Source organism: Branchiostoma lanceolatum, chromosome 16 (assembly GCF_035083965.1).
Source record: "Branchiostoma lanceolatum isolate klBraLanc5 chromosome 16, klBraLanc5.hap2, whole genome shotgun sequence".
In the NCBI taxonomy this organism is placed as follows: Eukaryota; Metazoa; Chordata; class Leptocardii; order Amphioxiformes; family Branchiostomatidae; genus Branchiostoma; species Branchiostoma lanceolatum.
The window spans coordinates 1,104,538-1,124,348 of NC_089737.1; the positions used below are offsets into that span (position 1 = coordinate 1,104,538).

A 19,811-nucleotide genomic window follows, 5' to 3' on the forward strand; every position below is an offset into this window, starting at 1 on the left:
CAGGGGAGGGGACTGGAGCGACGCCGTGGGTTCAGGAAACCCGGCAGCCGCCCCATTAATCAAACAATATCTGAGAGTAATGAAGGCCGAACAGGCAAACGCCCTCATACAACCAACGCAAGCACAGCCAGTCTTTTTCAGCAAACTTTACAAGGTCTGCCTGCACATAACCAGGAAAATGTTAGACCCAACAGTAAAGGGTACTTCGTTATTTGTGTTAGCCCGGGATCAGGCCTTCTTTAAGACCCAATTTTTTGCGGCGGATAGAACATCTGATTTAGGAAGGTGCAAAGCAGAAGAGTTGGCGTGGCTGCCGGAGGAGAAGGGGATATTATTCAACCACACCTTCGGGAAGACGCTACGAGACGGCTCTTCAAATGTCTTCCCAATTCTAGCAGGGAAGGAGAGTTCAAAATGCCCCGTCCTAGCCCTGCGCGTGTACATAGACGTGGCACGAGCACTTAAAGTCTCGCTGGGCAAGGGGTATCTGTTCAGGACGATTAGCAAAACCCACAGGGTGCTCAATGAGCCATTCACTTACAGTGCCGCTCGTTGCCGTTTCAAGACATACTTAGAGGAAATGGGAGAGTACGACGGGGAGACACTCCACGGCATACGTACGGGCAGCGCCATAACCATGGCGCTAGGAGGGGCGGACAGTAAATCCCTCATGAGCCACGTAGGATGGACGAGCAAGTCCACGGCCGAACGGTATCTAAGGCTAGATAGGGTGTGCCACGAGAGTTCACCAGCGGCAATTCTGCAGGAGGAGGTGTCTAAGGAAGCCACAGAGGTGGTTCGCCAGGCGGGAGTGGCCTCGTTTTACAGTGGCAGGAACAGTAGGAAGTTAAAACCAGTATTCTGAGGGGCCCAGCCTCAAGGATAAGTGACATTAATAGTAACAATTTCCAATCGAACTCTAGACGGAAAGAATTAATAGGGCGATAGAGTGAACATGATTACAATTTATGTGATGAACAGCAGAGCATTAAAGGAGGTGGAACATTTTGAGCGGTCTCTCAAGAGTTCTTATTGTTTGGGGAATGACAAAACAGAAACCAGCAAGAGGCAAAAGGGGAAGACAGCAAAAGTTTGGTAAAGTCAGTAAGGGATGGATAAGTATGGGGAATAAAAGGTGAGTATTGGTGAGAGGGGCGTGAGTATTGGTGGGGGTTAGGAGAGAAATAAGGGTTTTCAGGGGGGAGCAGATACTACGTAAGGAGGTTAGGCGTGGGGCTCCCTGCATTTAAGCTCCACATCTTAACCTGGACAGAGAGCGAAGTGACATGGGATTTAGGACTATCCCGTGTTGCTTTGCGGCGAAGAAGAGGGTAAGATGATACAACCCCTCATTCCGTCGGTTTGCAAGGAGCTGAGAAGGGATACGCAGACCATGAGGCCTTCGAGAATAGGAGAAGGATATTGAAAGTTTTGCGACCTAAAAAAAAAAAAAAAAAAAAAAAAAAAAAACATGAAAAAACATGAAAAGATACACGAGGAACACGTAGACTTCGTCTCTCTGTTACGGGCTTCCTGCATTTAAGCTCCACATCTTAACCTGGACAGAGAGCGAAGTGACATGGGATTTAGGACTGTCAGGATGATCCTGTATGCAGTAGAAATTTTTGCACTGCATACAGGATGATCTTGTCAGCAGTAGAAAAATCTGCACTGCTGTCAGGATCATCCTGTATGCAGTGCAAAAATTTCTACTGCATACAGGATCATCCTGATCGTCCTGCCAGCAGTGCAAATTTTTGCACTGCTGGCAGGATCGTCCTAATCTCCAAGCAGATCCACGCCGGGCGCGAAAATCGTAGTATGCTAGCCAGAGAGGGTCCAGCCATCCAGAGAAGGTTCATAGCCCGGCAGATCCCTGCCGTCTAAGGGCAGATCCCTGCCGGGCTATGAACCTTCTCTGGATGGCTGGACCCTCTCTGGCTAGCATACTACGATTTTCGCGCCCGGCGTGGATCTGCTTGGAGATTAGATCGTCCTGCCATTAGCCTTAGGCAACAGAAAAACCCAAGTAGGAAGGCGGTAAAATACAGGAAGGTACGTTTCTTTGTGTAGATTCTCATCAAACATGCCATAATTGCATCTTTTATATACTGGGGAGGTAATACAGAACAAATGTTTAAAGGTTTTACCCGTGTTTGTCTACTGAGAAGTTGGAAATGCAAGGAGGTTTTATATAAACTACGCACAAAAAGTTCGGAAACTTAACTTTGGTCGATCATATCTCCGTTGTTTCTTGATCAATTTCAATGATTTATATATCATTGAAAAGCTTTTGTGATTTTCTTTCCCATGATACTTAACTTATTATTGTTGTAAATTAATACAACGAGCACCAGACCTGCTTATGCGAGCGAGTCTCATAAAAAAAGTGCCCAAATTACCCTACTAATGTAAAACGCTCAATTCAGTATTTTGTCCTCTGCTGGTAGCACGTGGCTTTTGTACGAGGGTGATGTGAAACTTGAACCAACAAAACAGATTAATATGAAAGCCAAGGGTAGTCTTCATCCAAAAAAAAAATGCGTAAAGGAGCCTCAGTTATGATGAGGGTGGCACTGACTACACAGCCCGGCACATCCTCCTCATGCTTGTCACCAGTTTTGGTACGCGGCCCCTGGCTATTCTTCCACAAGGAGTCGTCGCAGGTCGACCAGTGTTGTTCTGTTGATCACAACTGCATGCACAGCTCGCCCAAGCTGATCAGTGATCACAGAGTCTGAGACTGTGTTCAATTGTTGTTGAGATCTGGGCTGCAGGAGGGCCATTCTATCCTCTGTATTCCTGCATAGGTACTGGAGGTGGTCTGAAATGACTCTCACAGACTCATTCTGTATGGACGTGCACTATCATCTTGCAGAATGGCACCCAGTCTCATAATCATATTGCAGAGATAAGGATCTTGGAAATGTGACTGGATGGAGAAAGGTGTCTCTATATCGACACATCGAAGTTGCGTTGTACTGCCTCACACTATAACACTGACCCCAACAAACAGTCAGTCTATCTGTGTAACAGTCAGCATAGGGTTCTCCTAGCCGCCCCAACACTTTAATTTACCCATCCAACAGTCGAAATAAACCTTCTCTTATCTGTAGCTGTGAACATAACATTCCACCACACACTGTTCCATTCACGATTTGGACGACACCACCACTAATGGGTTTGGCACTGCGCTATAGGTGTTTGACCTATTATGGAAATTTGGGCACTTTTTTTCTACAACCCACTCGCGTAAGCAGGCCTGGTGCTCGCTCCATCAGATTGCAATTATAATGAGTTGGGTATCATAGGAAAGGAAATTACACAGGCTTTCCAACGATACATAATACATTGAAATTGATAAAAAAACAATGGAAATATGATCAATCAAAGTAAAGGTTCCAAACTTTTTGTGCGTAGTCTAGTACTGTATATATAAAACCTCCTTGGAAATGTTAGAAATTCATAATGAAACATCTATCGAATTGTATCAAGGACATTATACCAGAATGGTATTGATGTATGAAATATATTGAAGTACATAGAATATATATCTCATCTGATTACTACCAAAATTCTTTGCTCAAGCAGTATACTTGACATACAGTACTTTAGAGAGCATATAAACAATGCGTTTCCTGTTTACTTTAAAAAAATCCAAGAATTTCACACTTTTTCTCGCCAATTGTTATCTTTGAGCAGGTCAGATTTTTTACCGGGAAATTTTTACTGCCATTAACTATATCTCGCAGCCGCTCACTCACTCATGACCCATGACCTCAGTGGTCTACTATATCTACTATATACTTTATAATCTTATGGACAATGCAGTTATGGCTATGTCGGCGAAAAAGTAGTTTCTTGCTCTATTTCAGCGCGATCGGGGGAAAAACATAAGCAAGTACTCCAATGATCTCCAATCAGTTGTCAAGCTCGCGGAGCAGGAAAAATGCAGAAAAACAAACCCTATGTCAACTGATTCAATTGTTTTAGTTCAAATCAGTTTCCTTTCATACATTTTAATTATGAGTGTTGCGGTCTTTCCTGGGCGATTAGAGGTCATCAATAAACAGTACTTACCGATTTGAAGCGTGCAGAGTCCATTGCGTTCTTACCTTCGCGCGCTTAGAAGAATTGCCGTAAAATCGAGTTTACGTCACCCTGCTGATGCATCTTGGGAAGTGTGGAACCCCAAACTTCGAAAAGGAAGTGGCTCTGTCAGCCGCTGGTATAGAAAATTGCACTGCTGACAGGACGATCCTGTCAGTAGTGGCTAACAGGACGATCCTGTCAGCAGAGGAAAAATCTACACTGCTGACAGGATCATTTGGAAAATCTAAATTTCCTGATAAAAAGCGAGTGTGTTGCCTACTATTCCTCCACTATATGTTAGAAACGTACAACTACTACTATGAAATGACTCATACTACTTCAGAGATCAAAATCACACGTGTCTGTGAATTTATGGGATTTATTGAACATGGAAAAGATTCAGTCACAATTGAATATTCCAGTGGGAGGGGGGGGGTACTTTGTAAAGTCCTTTTCTCAAGACGCGGTTCAAAGTGAAACGACTCAGTTTTCAGCATACAAAGTGAGTCGGAGTTGTGACAACGAACGGCTGTTGGTGTTACTTGCACGTCAAGTCAGTAGGGACAAATACGTGTCACTCATGGCTAAGTTCAGCCAAGTCCTTGGTTCAACGTAGAATCTAGAACGCTCGTGTGGCTTGGGTGTAGCCCGTGGCGACTCGTGTTTGCTTGTAATATTTAGTCCTCAAGCTGATGTCGCTGCGGCTATAATGGTTGGAGTAACCTGGCATCCAGTCTAACCATATTTAACCTCCTTGGTCTAACGTAGATTGGCCAGGCTCTTTAGGGGCTGAAGGGTTTTTCCTCCAGGGATAATCTTTAGCGCCCGGTAGCAGTTTTACACGGGATCGTTGTGGCAGCTACCGCGGCAAAGTTCACAGCTACCGGGTGCCAAAGATAATTCTGGCAGCGGAAAGCTATTCTCCTAGCAGAGGTGATCTAACGTCCCTCCTAGAAATCCCGGACAAAACTGCCCCTCTCGATCGAAGCCCTTGGGGGTTTGTGTAAAAACCGGGATGGCCCCTCGGGGTACCCCGAGCGCACGGGGCGCCCCGCGTGGTACTCCGCGGGGTAGCCGTGGCGACTAACGAAGGGTGTCTTTGCTTGATATTACATACTAGTATACTATCCCTTCTTTATTAATAGTCGTGGGGCACTCCATTAGTCCCACTCAAGCTCGTGCGATGCCGGCCGTTTTCCCGTGGACGTCGGGCCCGATGCTTATTCTCCCCTTACTCCTAAAGCCCTTACTTGCGTTTAGGCTGCACCAAGTAATTTTTATGGATGACGTCCTTTGGAGACCCTAGATCTAATGCGAGAGCGCGAAAAAAAACAAGAAGGGCCGAAAAAAACAAGATGCCTAGATTTGAAAAATAATAGTCGACGACACATATTAGGACACAAATTGAATGAGAGAAACACAGTGTAACAACTAACAATTCTTTTATTCATCATGAAAACAGCAATAATTTGATTAAATCAGCTGAAGTTGAACAGCAGTTGTTGTCCTGTCCTGTTTCTTTCCATATCCCATTGATTTTGCAGGCCTGCAGAAACATAGTATATTAAAAAGGCAAAATTAGTCGGTGATTAATTCGCATGCATTACTACATTTCTACCTATGCTTTAGAAATCCTAATGAATAATAGTAATTATTCAAGAGCCAAATATGGACCAAAAATGATAGAAATAAAAAAAACCCACATATTTCCCCAACAAGTATAAATAACCAGAAACGAATAAATGATCATTATCCATGCAGAATCAATGAATGCATTCATCTTACACTCCCCCTTCCCAGATTGTTATTTTTTTGCACATAGTACTTGATCCAAAACAGACTAAAGAACGGAACTTTTCATACCTCGAAAACAGACTTGGGCCTAGGAGCTTCAGTTGGGGCAGCTGTATTGTCGACCTCCATGCGGATGAAACACCCGAACTACTTGGTTGCCTGCCCCACCTGCAGGCCGGAGTAAACTTCAATGCCTCTCCCGATTTTCTCGTCATTGCAGAAGAAATGCACTGTAGCTGAACTTGACAAGACTTGCTTAAAATTGTACGGCTGAAACTCACTCGCCGCTACAGTTGCGCGAACGTCAGCTCTCCCTGACCGACATCGAGAGCGTACCAATCAACAACAACGTTGCCGCCCTTTTTCACTTTTATGCTCACATATTTAGCGTCCGAACCCACATGCTCTGTGGAATTCGACGCCATCTTACTTACTAGTAGTACTACTACTGGTATTTTGACCGTGGTGCACATGTACACCACCGTTATACGGCACATGTGTTTATTCATGCATTTCGCGTGACGAGTTTTACGTTAATCTTACGATTTGGTCATAGTTACAGGACGCGGAAATTCTTTTTTTTTTCTGGGAACAGACCAAAATCAATGCGCGCGCGGACGTCATCCATAAAAATTACTTGGTGCAGCCTGGCTGGACCAAAAATGGACCAAAAATGATAGAAATTTCAAAAAATCACATATTTCCCCAACAAGTATAGATAACCAGAAACGAATAAATGATTATTATCCATGCAGAATACATGAACACATTCATCTTACACTCCCCCTTCCCAGATTATAATTTTCTCGTACATGGTACTTGATCCAAAACAGATTAAGAACGGAACTTTTCATACCTCAAAAACAGACTTGGGCCTAGGAGTTTCAGTTGTGGCAGCTGTCTTGTCGACCTCCATGCGGATGAAACACCCGAACTGCTTGGTTGCCTGCCCCACCTGCAGGCCGCAGTAAACTTCAAAGCCTCTCCCGATCTTCACGTCATTACAGAAGAAATGCACTGTAGCTGATATTTTCAAGACTTGCTTAAAATTGTACGGCCGAAACTCACTGACTCGCCACTACAAGTCTCTCGTACAGTTGCGCGAACGTCAGCTCTCCCTGACCGACATCGAGAGCGTACGAATCGATATCAACAACAACGTTGCCGCCCTTTTTCACTTTTATGCTCACAAATTTAGAAAAATTTCCGCTGCTGACAGGAAAAATCTGCACTGCTGACAGGATGATCCTGTCAGCAGTAGAAAAAAATAGCACAACTGACAGGACGATCCTGTCATCAGTAGAAAAAAATGCACTGCTGACAAGATCATCTTGTCAGTAGTGCAGATATTTTCAATTTTTTCTACTGCTGACAGGATCATCCTGTCAGTAGCCACTTCCTTATTTATGCATTTCGCGTGACGAGTTTAACGTTAATTTTACGATTTTCGGCACTGTCGTAACTCTTTGGTCATAGTTACAGGACGCGGAAATTCTTGTTTTTTTTTCTGGGAACAGACCAAAATCAATGCGCGCGCGGACGTCATCCATAAAAATTACTTGGTGCAGCCTTAGGAAAAATCACATTTATCATGAAATCACGAAACATAGCCTACTTCTGGTAGCAACCACAGCCTATCAAAACAAGAACCCAAACTTTACAAGCATTCATTTAGTAGTTATTTTATGTATCCATACCACTGAATCAAAAACCAACATACAATGATTAAGATTCATAAAGAATAGACTTGCAGTGATCGTGCAAATATATGAAACATAATTCCATAATTGCAACAGTTCAAAATTCTCATAGGGGGTAGCCGTGTGTGAGGTTTGAAATGACGATGTCAAACTTAAGAACTGCAAAATGAAATTTCTGAATGAAAAAAAAGTCGTTAACTTTTGGTCTATCAAACAATCATGGTTCTCAATCAGCTCTCTGTCTGGTCAGGCCCCTGTGGGAAAAGTGAAAGTGATCTCGAACCAGATTACACATGTAGCTCAAATGAACAGGTGATCTAATTCTCCACTGGTGACAGAGCAGACAGACGCCATGTACAGTACTTACACTTTTAATTGTATCAGGGAAATTCCCCTAGCTCTTTTCGACTTTAGCGCAAGTAACAGTGGACCACGGCTTAACGTCCCGTCCTATCAAAGGACTGTGACCCTTTCCAGTAGCGTGCATATCCGGTGAGTAGCACAGCCGGGATTCGAACGCACGCCACTTCTTGATCAAGAGGCGCCGGGGTTACTCTCCACAGCCGTCCAAGCAGAGGTTGGTGGGGAAGGTTGTGACCGTTTTATCATATGCCCCGTTTTTTGGCCGCTCGGTCACAATCTTCCCCACCAACCTCTGCTTGGAGGGTAGGGTCACTAACCATTTGACTACATGTAACGTAGCCAGGATACCAGACCCCCAATCTCTAAAATATATATATATTTTTTAGAGATTGGGGGTCTGGTATCCAGGCTACATGTAACGTTACGTACCGTGTTTATTACTCTTCGGCTCCGGTTGGTATTTGACATGTTTTTAGGCGTTTTTGTCAAGCTTTCTATATCGGTCCCGTTTGGGCTGGCCGGTTATAGAAAGCCCGACAAAAACGCCTAAAAAAACACATCATGCAAAAACCAGCCTAGCTTGGATACCAGACCTTTCGCGCGATGCGATGATAAGCCCTTTTGGGCGGGGAAGACCTAGTAGTAGGGATAGAGTTGGCTAGCCTCCGATGCAGACTCCTCCCGGCTGTTTTTACCCTGGGAGTCCAGGCACCGTAATCGGCGGGCCACGGAGCACCGCACGCGCGCCCAAGCTTTCCCGGCCCACCCTCCCGCTGCCCCCTGGGTTTGCAGCGGAGAGTGGGGCGGGGTCGGTCTTCGGGGGGGCAGCGGGAGGGTTGGCCGGGAAAGCTTGGGCGCGCGTGCGGTGCTCCTACTCTCCAAGCAGAGCTAGGGTTTCGGCTGGTTTTGACGTGTTTTTAGGCGTTTTTGTCATGCCTTCTACTTTGTCATCGTTTTTGTTGTGTCGCCAACCAAATGCCTAAAAACACGTCAAAAACCAGCCGAAACCCTAGTTCTGCTTGGAGAGTACGGTGCTCCGTGGCCCGCCGATTACGGTGCCTGGACTCCCAGGGTAGGCTGTTTTCTTTTTCAAGTTACAGTTTTTATACTCTTACATTTTTTTCTTGTTGCTGGCCGGCCAGCGATAAGAAAAAAAAATGTAAAAGTATAAAAACTGTAACTTGAAAAAGGAAACAGCCGGGAGGAGTCTGCATCGGAGTTGGCACCCGCGAGCGCTTGGCAGCAGAACTCTGATTTCTATCGCGAGAGATAATTAGTGTAATCTCCAAGCAGATCTACACGGGGCGTGAAAATCGTATATGCTAGCCAGAGAAGGTCCAGTCAGCCAGCCAGCCCCGTAGGCTTCTCTGCCTAGCATATACGATTTTCGCGCCCCGTGTAGATCTGCTTGGAGATTAAATTAGTGGGCCGTGTGCTATCTGTGGCGGCGGCGCGAGTTGCTTCCCCTGCCGAGGGATTAGCTCCAGGAGCGCAGCCGCGGGGGTCTGGCACCCAGGCTAAAGCCAGCCCGGGAGCCGAACCTCTGCTTGGAGAGTACTTATTTGTAAAATCGAGGGCTCCATAGAACCCTCAGGTTTAGTGCTCCACAGACTCTGCACTTACCCACAGCTGCACAAATGACGTCACTTGTGGTCACGGTTGGCTGCCGATAGGAACAATAGACAGGTCGACGAGGGACGGCTGGGTGTAAAACAGATAAAACATTCGACGTCTGCTATTAAGGTCATCTAGCCGTCCATGTGGCAATGTGTCTATTTCGTGCGTTCAATTCGATGTAAGGACACCCATGATTTCTTTTAATTCATCGAAACGTGGAATGATCTTTTTCGAATTCACAGTCAGTCAATCAATCAATCAACGAATGAGTGGTTGAGAATGTGGGACTTAAGACACTCATCAGCCGTGACAGGTGAGTCGACGTGTCATCAGCCACACATCCTACCTGGGTACACCCGTCATTCCGAGTCTGTCCTGAGCGGAACAAAGGACCACAAAGGTCTTTATGATCCTTTATTAGCTAGTTCACGGTACTACTACGCATGTGCAGTGTCAAAGGTGAAGGCCCCCGAGACGTAAACAGAATTGAACCCGTCGGGGCGTTGTTTCAAATCGAGACAATGTCGAGACGAGCACTGTTTGCAAGCCGGTGGCCTTCACCTTTGACACTGCACATTCGTAGTAGCAACCGTGAAATTGCTTATTTTGAGAACTTTCTATTGATTTATCCTCATTTATCTACTATTCTGTCAATACTCTTAACGTCGTCTTCGTAAAATATACGTCCGTGAACAGATCTAAAGTAACACTCCCTTCTAGTCCTTAGATATACCAATAGTACTAGTGTACTGTAGATGCCCTTCGTAGTGACGCTGCCGTTTTCAAGTGGTTGACGCGCGGACGGAAAACTTCAGATCTGCGGGTTCCGTCCATGGGGAACACATATCTGCTTGGAGATACAGAGTTCTGACTGTTTGCACGTCCTCCGTCGGTCCGGTGCTATTATGAGCAACATATCGACCCCACAACTGGAATCACAAATTTTCACTGTAAATTTACATCTTGTATATGTATATATTCAGTTATTTTAGCCTTATTGATAAATGTCTTCCAGTATACGTGCCTGCCGGGATATCAGAGTCGGAAAAGAACACCCCTAAGCAATGGCGTTGCTGGAGGACAAACCAATGGTTCTGACGTCTCATGTTGATGAGCTGCACGCCTACCCACAGATATTCGTACCTGTCATGGAAAACTACTTCCGAATTGTGTGGTGGGCAGATTTTGAACAAGACAAGGAGAGATATGCAAATCAAATACAGGGTGTGTTGGTGAATGGTGGGGTGAGTATATGCCTAACTTATAGTACCTCATTTCATGTGTTGGGCAGTTTGAGCTTTATTAATTTACGGTGCTTTCTTTATCATTTCCCCACATACATATGTGTACATGTATGTGTCAAGTATATACTAGCATACATGGGGAATAAGGAGGTTGGCCTTGGTAATAGTAATTATAAACAGTCACAGTGTCCTGTGAGGATGATATATATATATATATATATATATATATATATATATATATATATATATATATATATATATATATACATATCACAATATATGAAACAGCTCATTTCTCTCTGATTGGCAGCTGCCCAGGGTTACTGCAGAACTGCTGGACACCTTACCCAACCTGAAGATTGTCAGTACGCTGAGTGTGGGGATTGATCATCTGGACTTACAGGTAAGATACACTCACACATGCTCTATAGTATGTACATGGTTAAAACTTCTATGAAATCTGTCAAAGTTACATCTGAGAAACCCAGCATTAAACAGCTTAGGCGCAGAGAAATTAATTTTGTGTTTCTGATCACGGCCCTGAAAAAAATAAGGTCACTAGGTAGGAAATCTCCTTTTTTTTTAGGTTTCAGCCGAATTGATCCAACAAATACAATGAAAAAGTGAACTCCATCAGGACACTGGTATTTTCAACATCATATTGCGACCAGGCTTTGGTGTCCTAAGTCATTGGGCACATAATTGGTCATGGCAATGCTGTAGGTCAGCAGAAAAAACTTGAAGAGTGTGCTTTTTTTGTTAGATCGGTGTGTATATGCCCAACCATCTACTATCATGTCAGAAATGAACAGAAATGACATGTTTACAAATTCAACAAGTTTGTCCTCTGCATTCAGTCTGTTGTATTGCCAGAATTTATATTGTTTGATATACATTTACTTTGTAACAATGTTTGATTGAACCAAGTTACAACATTCAGACTTTGTACTCCAGACAGTCCATAGTGACCATGTGAAAGCAAGCCTTGGTGATGACATGAGAGTCTCCTCAATTGTACCTGTATCACACCATGTTTCACACACTTCTTACATTCTAGTTGCTGAAGTCCAGAGATATGAAAGTATCCAGTGTGCCTGATGTCAGCAGTGACTGTGTGGCGGACTGGGGCATGACACTTCTAGTAGCAGCTGCCAGGAGGCTACCTGAGGGTGAGTCACAAAGTTTGTTCACTTGTCTGAAGGTTCACGTTGAGTGTGATGAAGTGATTGTGAAAAAAGTGCAAAGTTAAGGTAATTAAGATGATGTTTAACTTTCAAGAATATGACTTGTTTGCTTTGGTATCAGAAAAAGTGGTAAATAACTGTTTTACATTGTAGGTGCCCTTGCAGCTTTTCTTGAACTGCAGCTATTTGTTATTGGCAGGAGAAAAGAAGAATCAATGAATGGATTTTCCTGATTTTTAGTTCATTTTGTATCACTGTTATGTTCCAACACTCCCCTTCTAAGCCATTAAGTCAGCTACAGACACCACAACTCCATTTAACTACAACATCCTGGGCAAGAAGATCACAGGCTCTACACTGGGGATTGTGGGGCTGGGAAGGATCGGCTACGGGATTGCTGAGAGAGCACTTGGCTTCAAGATGAAGGTCCTGTACTTCGACATAATCAGGTGCCCTGTACTCTTCACTGTCAAAGTCATGCATGTTGTAGGCTTACCCATTTCAAATGTTTCTTCACCTCAGGCCAGTTCAATTCAATTAGATGGTGCTCAGGATCGCTGCTCGTATAAGATGTTCTAACATTAGTTTGCATAGTTTGATTTGTCTTCACTGTTATACATAAAGTAGATTCTTAAAAATTGTTAGATATTAGCACTACATCTAGTTCAACTGCAATGTACAAGATGCCATATTGTACCTGCTACATTTGTCGTGTAATAAAGTTCTCAAGTTCTCTCTCATATTTTTCCCAAATTGCAACAAACACGGCTGTCTCCAAGTCAGAATATTGTCTGTCAACTGTCTCACATTTTACATTGTCACAGTGGTAGAATTTGTTATGTGCCACCCAGGGATATCAACTAGGAGATTTGAGGACGAATTTTAAAAAGAAAAGGAGGAGTAGTGTAACAGTGGGGTTCAAGCGCCACTAACTGACAGGTCTAACTAGTCTGGACCTTTTAGCCTAGTGGTTAGTGCATACAGTCTGTGGGCTGACTGACCCAGGTCGATCCCTGGGAGCCAGAAGACTGTTTTACTTGCCTCTTTGTTTCATATAACAATTTGTGGTTTCACTTCAACAAATGTAAAGTTTTGAAACCCTAACTTGCTTGGTTTTTATAGACAGCCTGAGCGAGAGGCAGCCGTGGGTCTGGAGTTCTACAGCTCTCTGGACGAGCTGCTCCCACACTGTGACTTCATCATCACAGTCGTCCCACTCACTCTGCAGACACACGGCATGATGGGAAGGGAACAGTTCAAACTCATGAAGCCATCTGCTATTTTCATCAACATTGCACGTGGTGAGTTGATATCACTAAAGATTCCTCTGAGTCTGTGCCACCATTTTAGATGAAAGCAGACACTTCTGCAGGTACAAATAATGAGCATGATTAAAGTGCACAATTTCTATGTTAACTTTGTTTAAATTCAATTGTTTCTTCTTTTATATCAATATCTATTGAATATTTGATGTATTAGTGTTTTTGACAGTATGGTGGCCTTTTTTAGGTGACCTTGACATTTTGGAACACCTGTTTAAGCATTATAAATGAATAAATAAAATAGCACCACATATACTTTATTGCAAAAATGTAACATCTTAAAGCAACATGCAATGTGAATGCATGGCAACTGTCTTCGTGCAGGTGGCTTCAACAGAGAAACAAGACAACAGAGTCCATTTGTGATTGGTTATTGATGAGATGGTATTTTGACACTTAGGAAGATGTCAGCTAAAGCTTTTGGGAACGATAACAATTAATTTGTGTGGACAAGAGGAAAAGAACTTTGATATGCCTGATAGTCTCCTTGCAAGTAAGCCATGACTTCCTTCTCTCCCAGCACCTGTGGTACATCAGGACCAGCTGGTAGAGGCCCTGCAGAACAAGACAATCCAAGCTGCGGTGTTGGATGTGACCTCCCCTGAACCCCTCCCCCCTCATCACCCCCTCCTCCACATGCCCAATGTCATCATCACCCCCCACATGGGTGCCAACAGTCTGGAGTCACGTAGGGGGGTGGTGGAGGCTGGATGTGAGAGCTGTGCCGCAGCCATCCAGGGGGTAGCTGTCCCCAGGGAGGTGGTATTGAAGTAGATAGTATGGGGCTCATCATAGCCAATAGTAGGGATTTTCATAGTTCAGCCTCACACACTAAGATTTGATTCGAACACCCTACCACATAAATCACTAATCATTGTTGGATTAGCAATAACAATATGACTGCATATGAGAATATGGAGAATGAATTATAATGCCCACATACATAGAGAAAAATTGCAAAAATACCTGTCGGGCAAGTCCAAGTTTGTTAGCATTCCTTCAATTTGGGAAATGTCAATATCTACAATTAGTTTGTATAATCGGCTGAGCATAATTGATTTCTTAATTATTATATCAGAGCACATGTTGAATGTGTTCATGTAAAGCCATTTCTGAAGACACTGGGACTAGGATAACCCTTAGCACCCTGAAGTAACCATTTGGCACCATATTCTCTATAGCTATTGGTTACAGAGCAAGGCAGCAGGGAGAAGGTTAATTGATGATGGGAACACTGCAGATTACAACAGTTCCAGTTAACTGCAATAGAAGACTTGTGCTGGCTGGTCATGTCATGTGACATGAAGAATTTGAAAAATCTACATCCGGATTTACATTTAGTAACTTATTTCCAACATATTCCCGTCATTTTGTCACATTGTAGAATGGAACTCGTTGTCATCAGGTACTGTAGGAGCATCTTCACTGAGTAGCTTTAAAGAACGGTTGCAGTCAGATAACGCTAAGAAATACCCGAATCGACCGTTGCGGTCGGAGATCGAATGTCACAGGAAAATCACCACAAGTGAACAAACTTCAGAACGTTGTGCGTTCGATCGCGTGTTCGGTGGTTCGTCAGAATGTTGGACAAAATGACAGACAAGTCAAGCGGCGGTGGGGATTGCGTATATAATTTTTTTTCAAGACGTTCGCACGACACTACAAAGTCGCATCCATACGTGATGAATATTGCCGTGCAGTGTAATAAGGTTGATTCAACTAATGCTGTAGAAAAATAAGCAAAAACAGTGAATTTTGTTTTATGTTCCGATTAGGCCACACCAATCTTTTTTGTTGCTTCTGGGAATAGCCTGTCCTGTTCTACCCATTTTGAAAAAACAGAAAAAAATTGGGTCACTATTCCCAGTCACAAATTTTTACTCACGATTTTACTATTTGTTCAGTTGTAAATCTCAATAGCCACCAAATAAGATTATAAAGGCCTGCACATACCTAAAAAGTGTGGTCACATGTTATCATAAGTTATAATTTTTCATTTATTACAACTATTTCTCAATATGAATTCATATATTACATAGCAAAAGGTAATTTTGTTACTGAAATTATAGTACTAGATCAAAGATAGGGGTTCATTGCATAAAATGAGCCATACAAAGCTAAAACTTGAATAATCCTCTTATTCTTTATGTCATGTAAACCCTAATCTTCACCCCATGGAGACATGTATTTGAAAAACAAAATTATTTTTAATTTTTTTTTTCCCTGTCGCTCCAATTTTTTCCTGAAAAAATCCGAGAAGCAACAAATAAAATTGGTGTGGCCTTACAATACGTCCCTTTAATAGCAGATCTACACTTGCCACATTGATGAGTTCTGTTATAAAAATGCGATGAGGGTGCATACAGGTGAGATGATAGCAGGAAATTAGATGTATCTAATGTAAAACATTATTTCTTCTAGGTAAGACTCAGATTCTATTTACGTACCTACAATTATCTTTGTACCAAGATAAGTTTGATTGTTACAAAGGAGAAGAATAAAGCCCTTTCAAAAGCCCACAGAGTGCATCTGCCAACAAGGGACCATTCATTACCTCAAGTCTAAAAATGGAGGTATCGTCTTTGGTGTGTCTGTTGGTGTATTTGTATTTCCTCATTTTTGTAAGAAGCTCTAAATGGATTGATGATACATGTTATTGTTATCTTCGCAGCCAGGAGCTTACAATTAGCAGGGCTAAATAGCAAGCGTCGCGGTCAGGAGTGGCTGCCATTCAGGGCTAACTCAGGTGACCTCAATACGACAGTAATTGCCCCAGGTGCTTTTGTCCTGGTCATGATGTAATAATGAGATTTTGATGTCAAGAAGAAGTGCTGTATATATAGATTCAATCCCCTTATCAGCTTTCTGGAGATGTAGTTTTCTTAGAATCTTTCCAAGAGGATAACTGAAGAAAGAATGACAGATTTTCATTTGTTGGGAAGGCTACCTATTGGACTAGAGGTCACAGACTTAGACCAGGAGCTGACACAAGAGCCCAGCTGGCCATGGAAATAGGCACTGGATGGAAATAAACTGTCGCAAAAGACATGGTTTTACCCCAACATGCAGTTCACCCAGTTCTCAAAATGAAATTTCCTCAAAGAAAAACAATGAGTGGCAGGGTATTTAATTTTTATATAATAATAATACCGGTATATATAAATTTAGATAGACCCTTCTAACACCTTGGTAAATGATGTTAGAATCAAAGACTATGAATCCATCTATTTTAGTTTGGTTACATATTTAACAAACATCTTAGCAGACAAACCCAACAATGAAGTAACATACAATTATTGTGATGGTCTTCAATTCTTCTTCGTCATCAACAACAGCAACTTGGATAATGGAAATGTGAATGTTGACTTCAAGGCCACAGTGACACGATTTTATGGATGATTTCACCTTTGAAAAAAAAGAAATAATATCCCCTCGAAGCTACAGGCAAAGATCTGAGACAACATAAATCATTAAAAAAATGTGCTGTATAGAAGTCAGCATATAGCGCCATCTTCTGAAACAAAACAACTCATCTTGCTTTTTCCCCGCATACACACTGCATCAGTTTTGAGGCATCCATAGGACGTCTCCAATAAAATCAAGTCAGTGTGGCCTGACAGAAAACAACAAAAACTGACTGTCGCTGCCTTACAAACCTACACCTATATGTACATGCACACTGTGGGAAACATGACACTGGAAACCGTGAATAGTTTCATCAGGTTGGTAAGTCAAAAAAGACTTTTTTACACAACCAAGAGAATTATTCCACCAACGTTTCGGTGACCATCTGTCATCTGACTGGTTCACATAGCAATGCAGCACAGGTGTTGTTGCTTATACATAATAATGAGATGCAATCCCAAACACAAAGTATGTAATACATAATGTACAATCACAGGGGATGACATCACTATGAGGTCCCAAACGTACAGAAGTGTAACACATACACAACTATCAATCAAAAAACAATGGGCTTGACTGCTGTGGCAATGTTGTGTTTATTGAAAATCCTCTCTAGTCAGGTTCTGTGATACCTTTGATGTACAAAATGTAAGGTAAGGTCACCCTTCCTTCAGACGTTTCCTCTCCTTTCTTTCTATCTTTCTTCTGCTTGGTTTTGTTGGTCTGATATTCGACTTTCTTGAAAGTCCAGTCAGGGTGACCTTACCTTACATCAAAGGTATCACAGAACCACTAAAGAGGATCTTTAAGAAACACAACATTGCCACAGCAGTCAAGCCTAAAACCATGCTAAAAACCTACTGGTGCATCCTAAAGACAAACTACAAGACTCAGTAAAGACAGACTGTGTATACAAGATACCTTGCATGAGTTGCAACAAGGTATACATAGGGGAGACAGGGAGAACATTTGGCTGCAGACTGGAAGAACACAGGAAAGAGGCTGAGAGCACCAAGGTGGGAAGGTACACCAGAGCACAGAAGAAGGATTCGAGCTGAGAAGGAAGGGAATCAGCAGTGACGGACCACATCATATCATGAGAAACAACTGTGCAATAGACTGGGATGGGGCCAAGGGGATAGACAGAGAGGACAATAGACTAACACATTGGATTAAGGAGGCTATATGGATCAGGAAATCCACTCGTCATGAACCGTGATGAGGGGGGATATAGACTCAGTCACGTTTGGGACCACATCCTTAAGAAATAGATGATAATCCTTGTATTGTTTTTTGATCGATAGTTGTGTATGTGTTACACTTCTGTACGTTTGGGACCGCATAGTGATGTCATCCCGTGATTGTACATAATATATGTAAATACTTTGCATTTCAATTTTGGGAATGCATCTCATTATTATGTTTAAGCAGCGACACCTGTACTGCATTGCTATGTATATGTGAACCAGTCAGAATTGCCTTGAATAAGGTGACAGATCTCTTGGTTGTGTAAAAAGGGTCTTTTTATTCCATGACACTGGAAAGTAACAGAATGCAGTTACAACCTACTGCCGGTTTCAACACTCCCCAAGTGTGTACTGATGGCATCAGGGATCTACCCAGCTCTAAACCACATACAGCTCCCGACCAAATGTTTTGCCCATTCTGTCCGAATCGAATTGAAGATGAGTTTCACTTCATTATGGAATGCACTAAATATGATGCTCTACGCGATGAGTTATTCACCTCTCTCAATTCAAGTACTTCAGATTTTAACCCTTAAGCTGCCAGGTTTTTTAGCCAAGTAAAAATCAAAAATGTTTGACCCCTGACCTCCCTCACGAAACCCGCGAAACGACCGGCGGCGCTAACTCCCCTAACTTCCGGGCTTCGCGCGCTACACGCACGCAAAGCTGTTTTGTTCTGGGGAATACCCTATCCCGGTTATAACCGGGTCCAGCACACAAGGCATATTTCTGTATCCCTAGTTAAGTCGGGACTGGCAGCTTAAGGGTTAAGACACTCAATGCCACAGATAGATTTGACTATATATTTAAATGCAACAGCTCATACAGTGTTAAAATAGGCAAATATATAAAAGATTGCTTTGTTATTAGAAAAAAGAATTATGATACTCAAAATTAGCCCAACTTGTATAATGTAAAACCTAAGAGTTATTTTGTTGTAGTGAATAGTTTTATTCCATACATATATGTCTTGTTCTATGTTTACTGTTGTTGCCATACTTTGTAACTGCTACAATAGTCGCGCAATAAAGTTCTTCTGTATTTCCGTCATCCCAACTTCCTATAAAATGAAATAATATTTCCACTGCTGAAAAAATCTTATTTCATAGTGCACTTTCTACATCATAACAATCCCATTCACCATCAAGAATTTTCAATCTGTCACGAGCAGCAAAGCAAAAGTTCGTCCGCTGACATACTGAGCAGAACCCTGATCTACATTCACAGACTCATCTGAAAAGTTTATTTTTCATACTGCTATCAACCTGATTGTGTTCAAATGCCATTCATCCCATGGACAACCACATAACATATTGACCACCAATAACAGTGGACAGTTTTAAGGGATGAATGTATCTCTGTTGGTAATCTACAGAAAACAGAACATTTTGATTATGAAGGACTTTTGTGAATTTTGTGCAAGGTGTTAGCAACAGCTGGTGTTTTTGAGATGCTGCGACAGACAAGATCAACATGAATGTTGTGATGTGGTATTGCTTAATATTCAGAACAGATTTTACTAAATAATGAAAACAAGACTAGTGCACAAACACTAATTACTACCCTAGCATCACACAGGATGTTGACATATATTCATCAAGCATCTTGTCTTCCAATAATATTGGTACTGCTGCAGCATCTCTGGTGCAAAATGTTCTGTAGGAAAGTCATTGAGCTACTGATAAACATGGCTACTAACAGTTACAACTTAAAAACAAGTTATACAATGCCAAAATCAAACCCCATTTCTTTAACGGTATGTTGTAGTTTTAAGTAATATTCCACCCAAAAGCAACGTTTTCTGGCCTACATCTAAACAATATGAGCTGGTTTTCTCACACAA

General features: G+C 42.5%; 1 protein-coding gene across 1 annotated transcript; it reads left to right on the top strand.

Moving 5' to 3' along the window:
• Window positions 1-1,891: 1,891 nt before the first annotated feature.
• On the top strand, window positions 1,892-15,835 carry LOC136421327 (glyoxylate/hydroxypyruvate reductase B-like). Its single transcript, XM_066408555.1, has 8 exons — window positions 1,892-2,055; window positions 9,809-9,966; window positions 10,582-10,810; window positions 11,121-11,213; window positions 11,868-11,979; window positions 12,278-12,443; window positions 13,117-13,295; window positions 13,837-15,835. The coding sequence occupies exons 3-8, from the start codon at window positions 10,631-10,633 to the stop codon at window positions 14,088-14,090; spliced, it is 984 nt and encodes a 327-aa protein (XP_066264652.1). The 5' UTR covers window positions 1,892-2,055; window positions 9,809-9,966; window positions 10,582-10,630; the 3' UTR covers window positions 14,091-15,835.
• The last annotated feature ends 3,976 nt before the right edge of the window (window positions 15,836-19,811 follow it).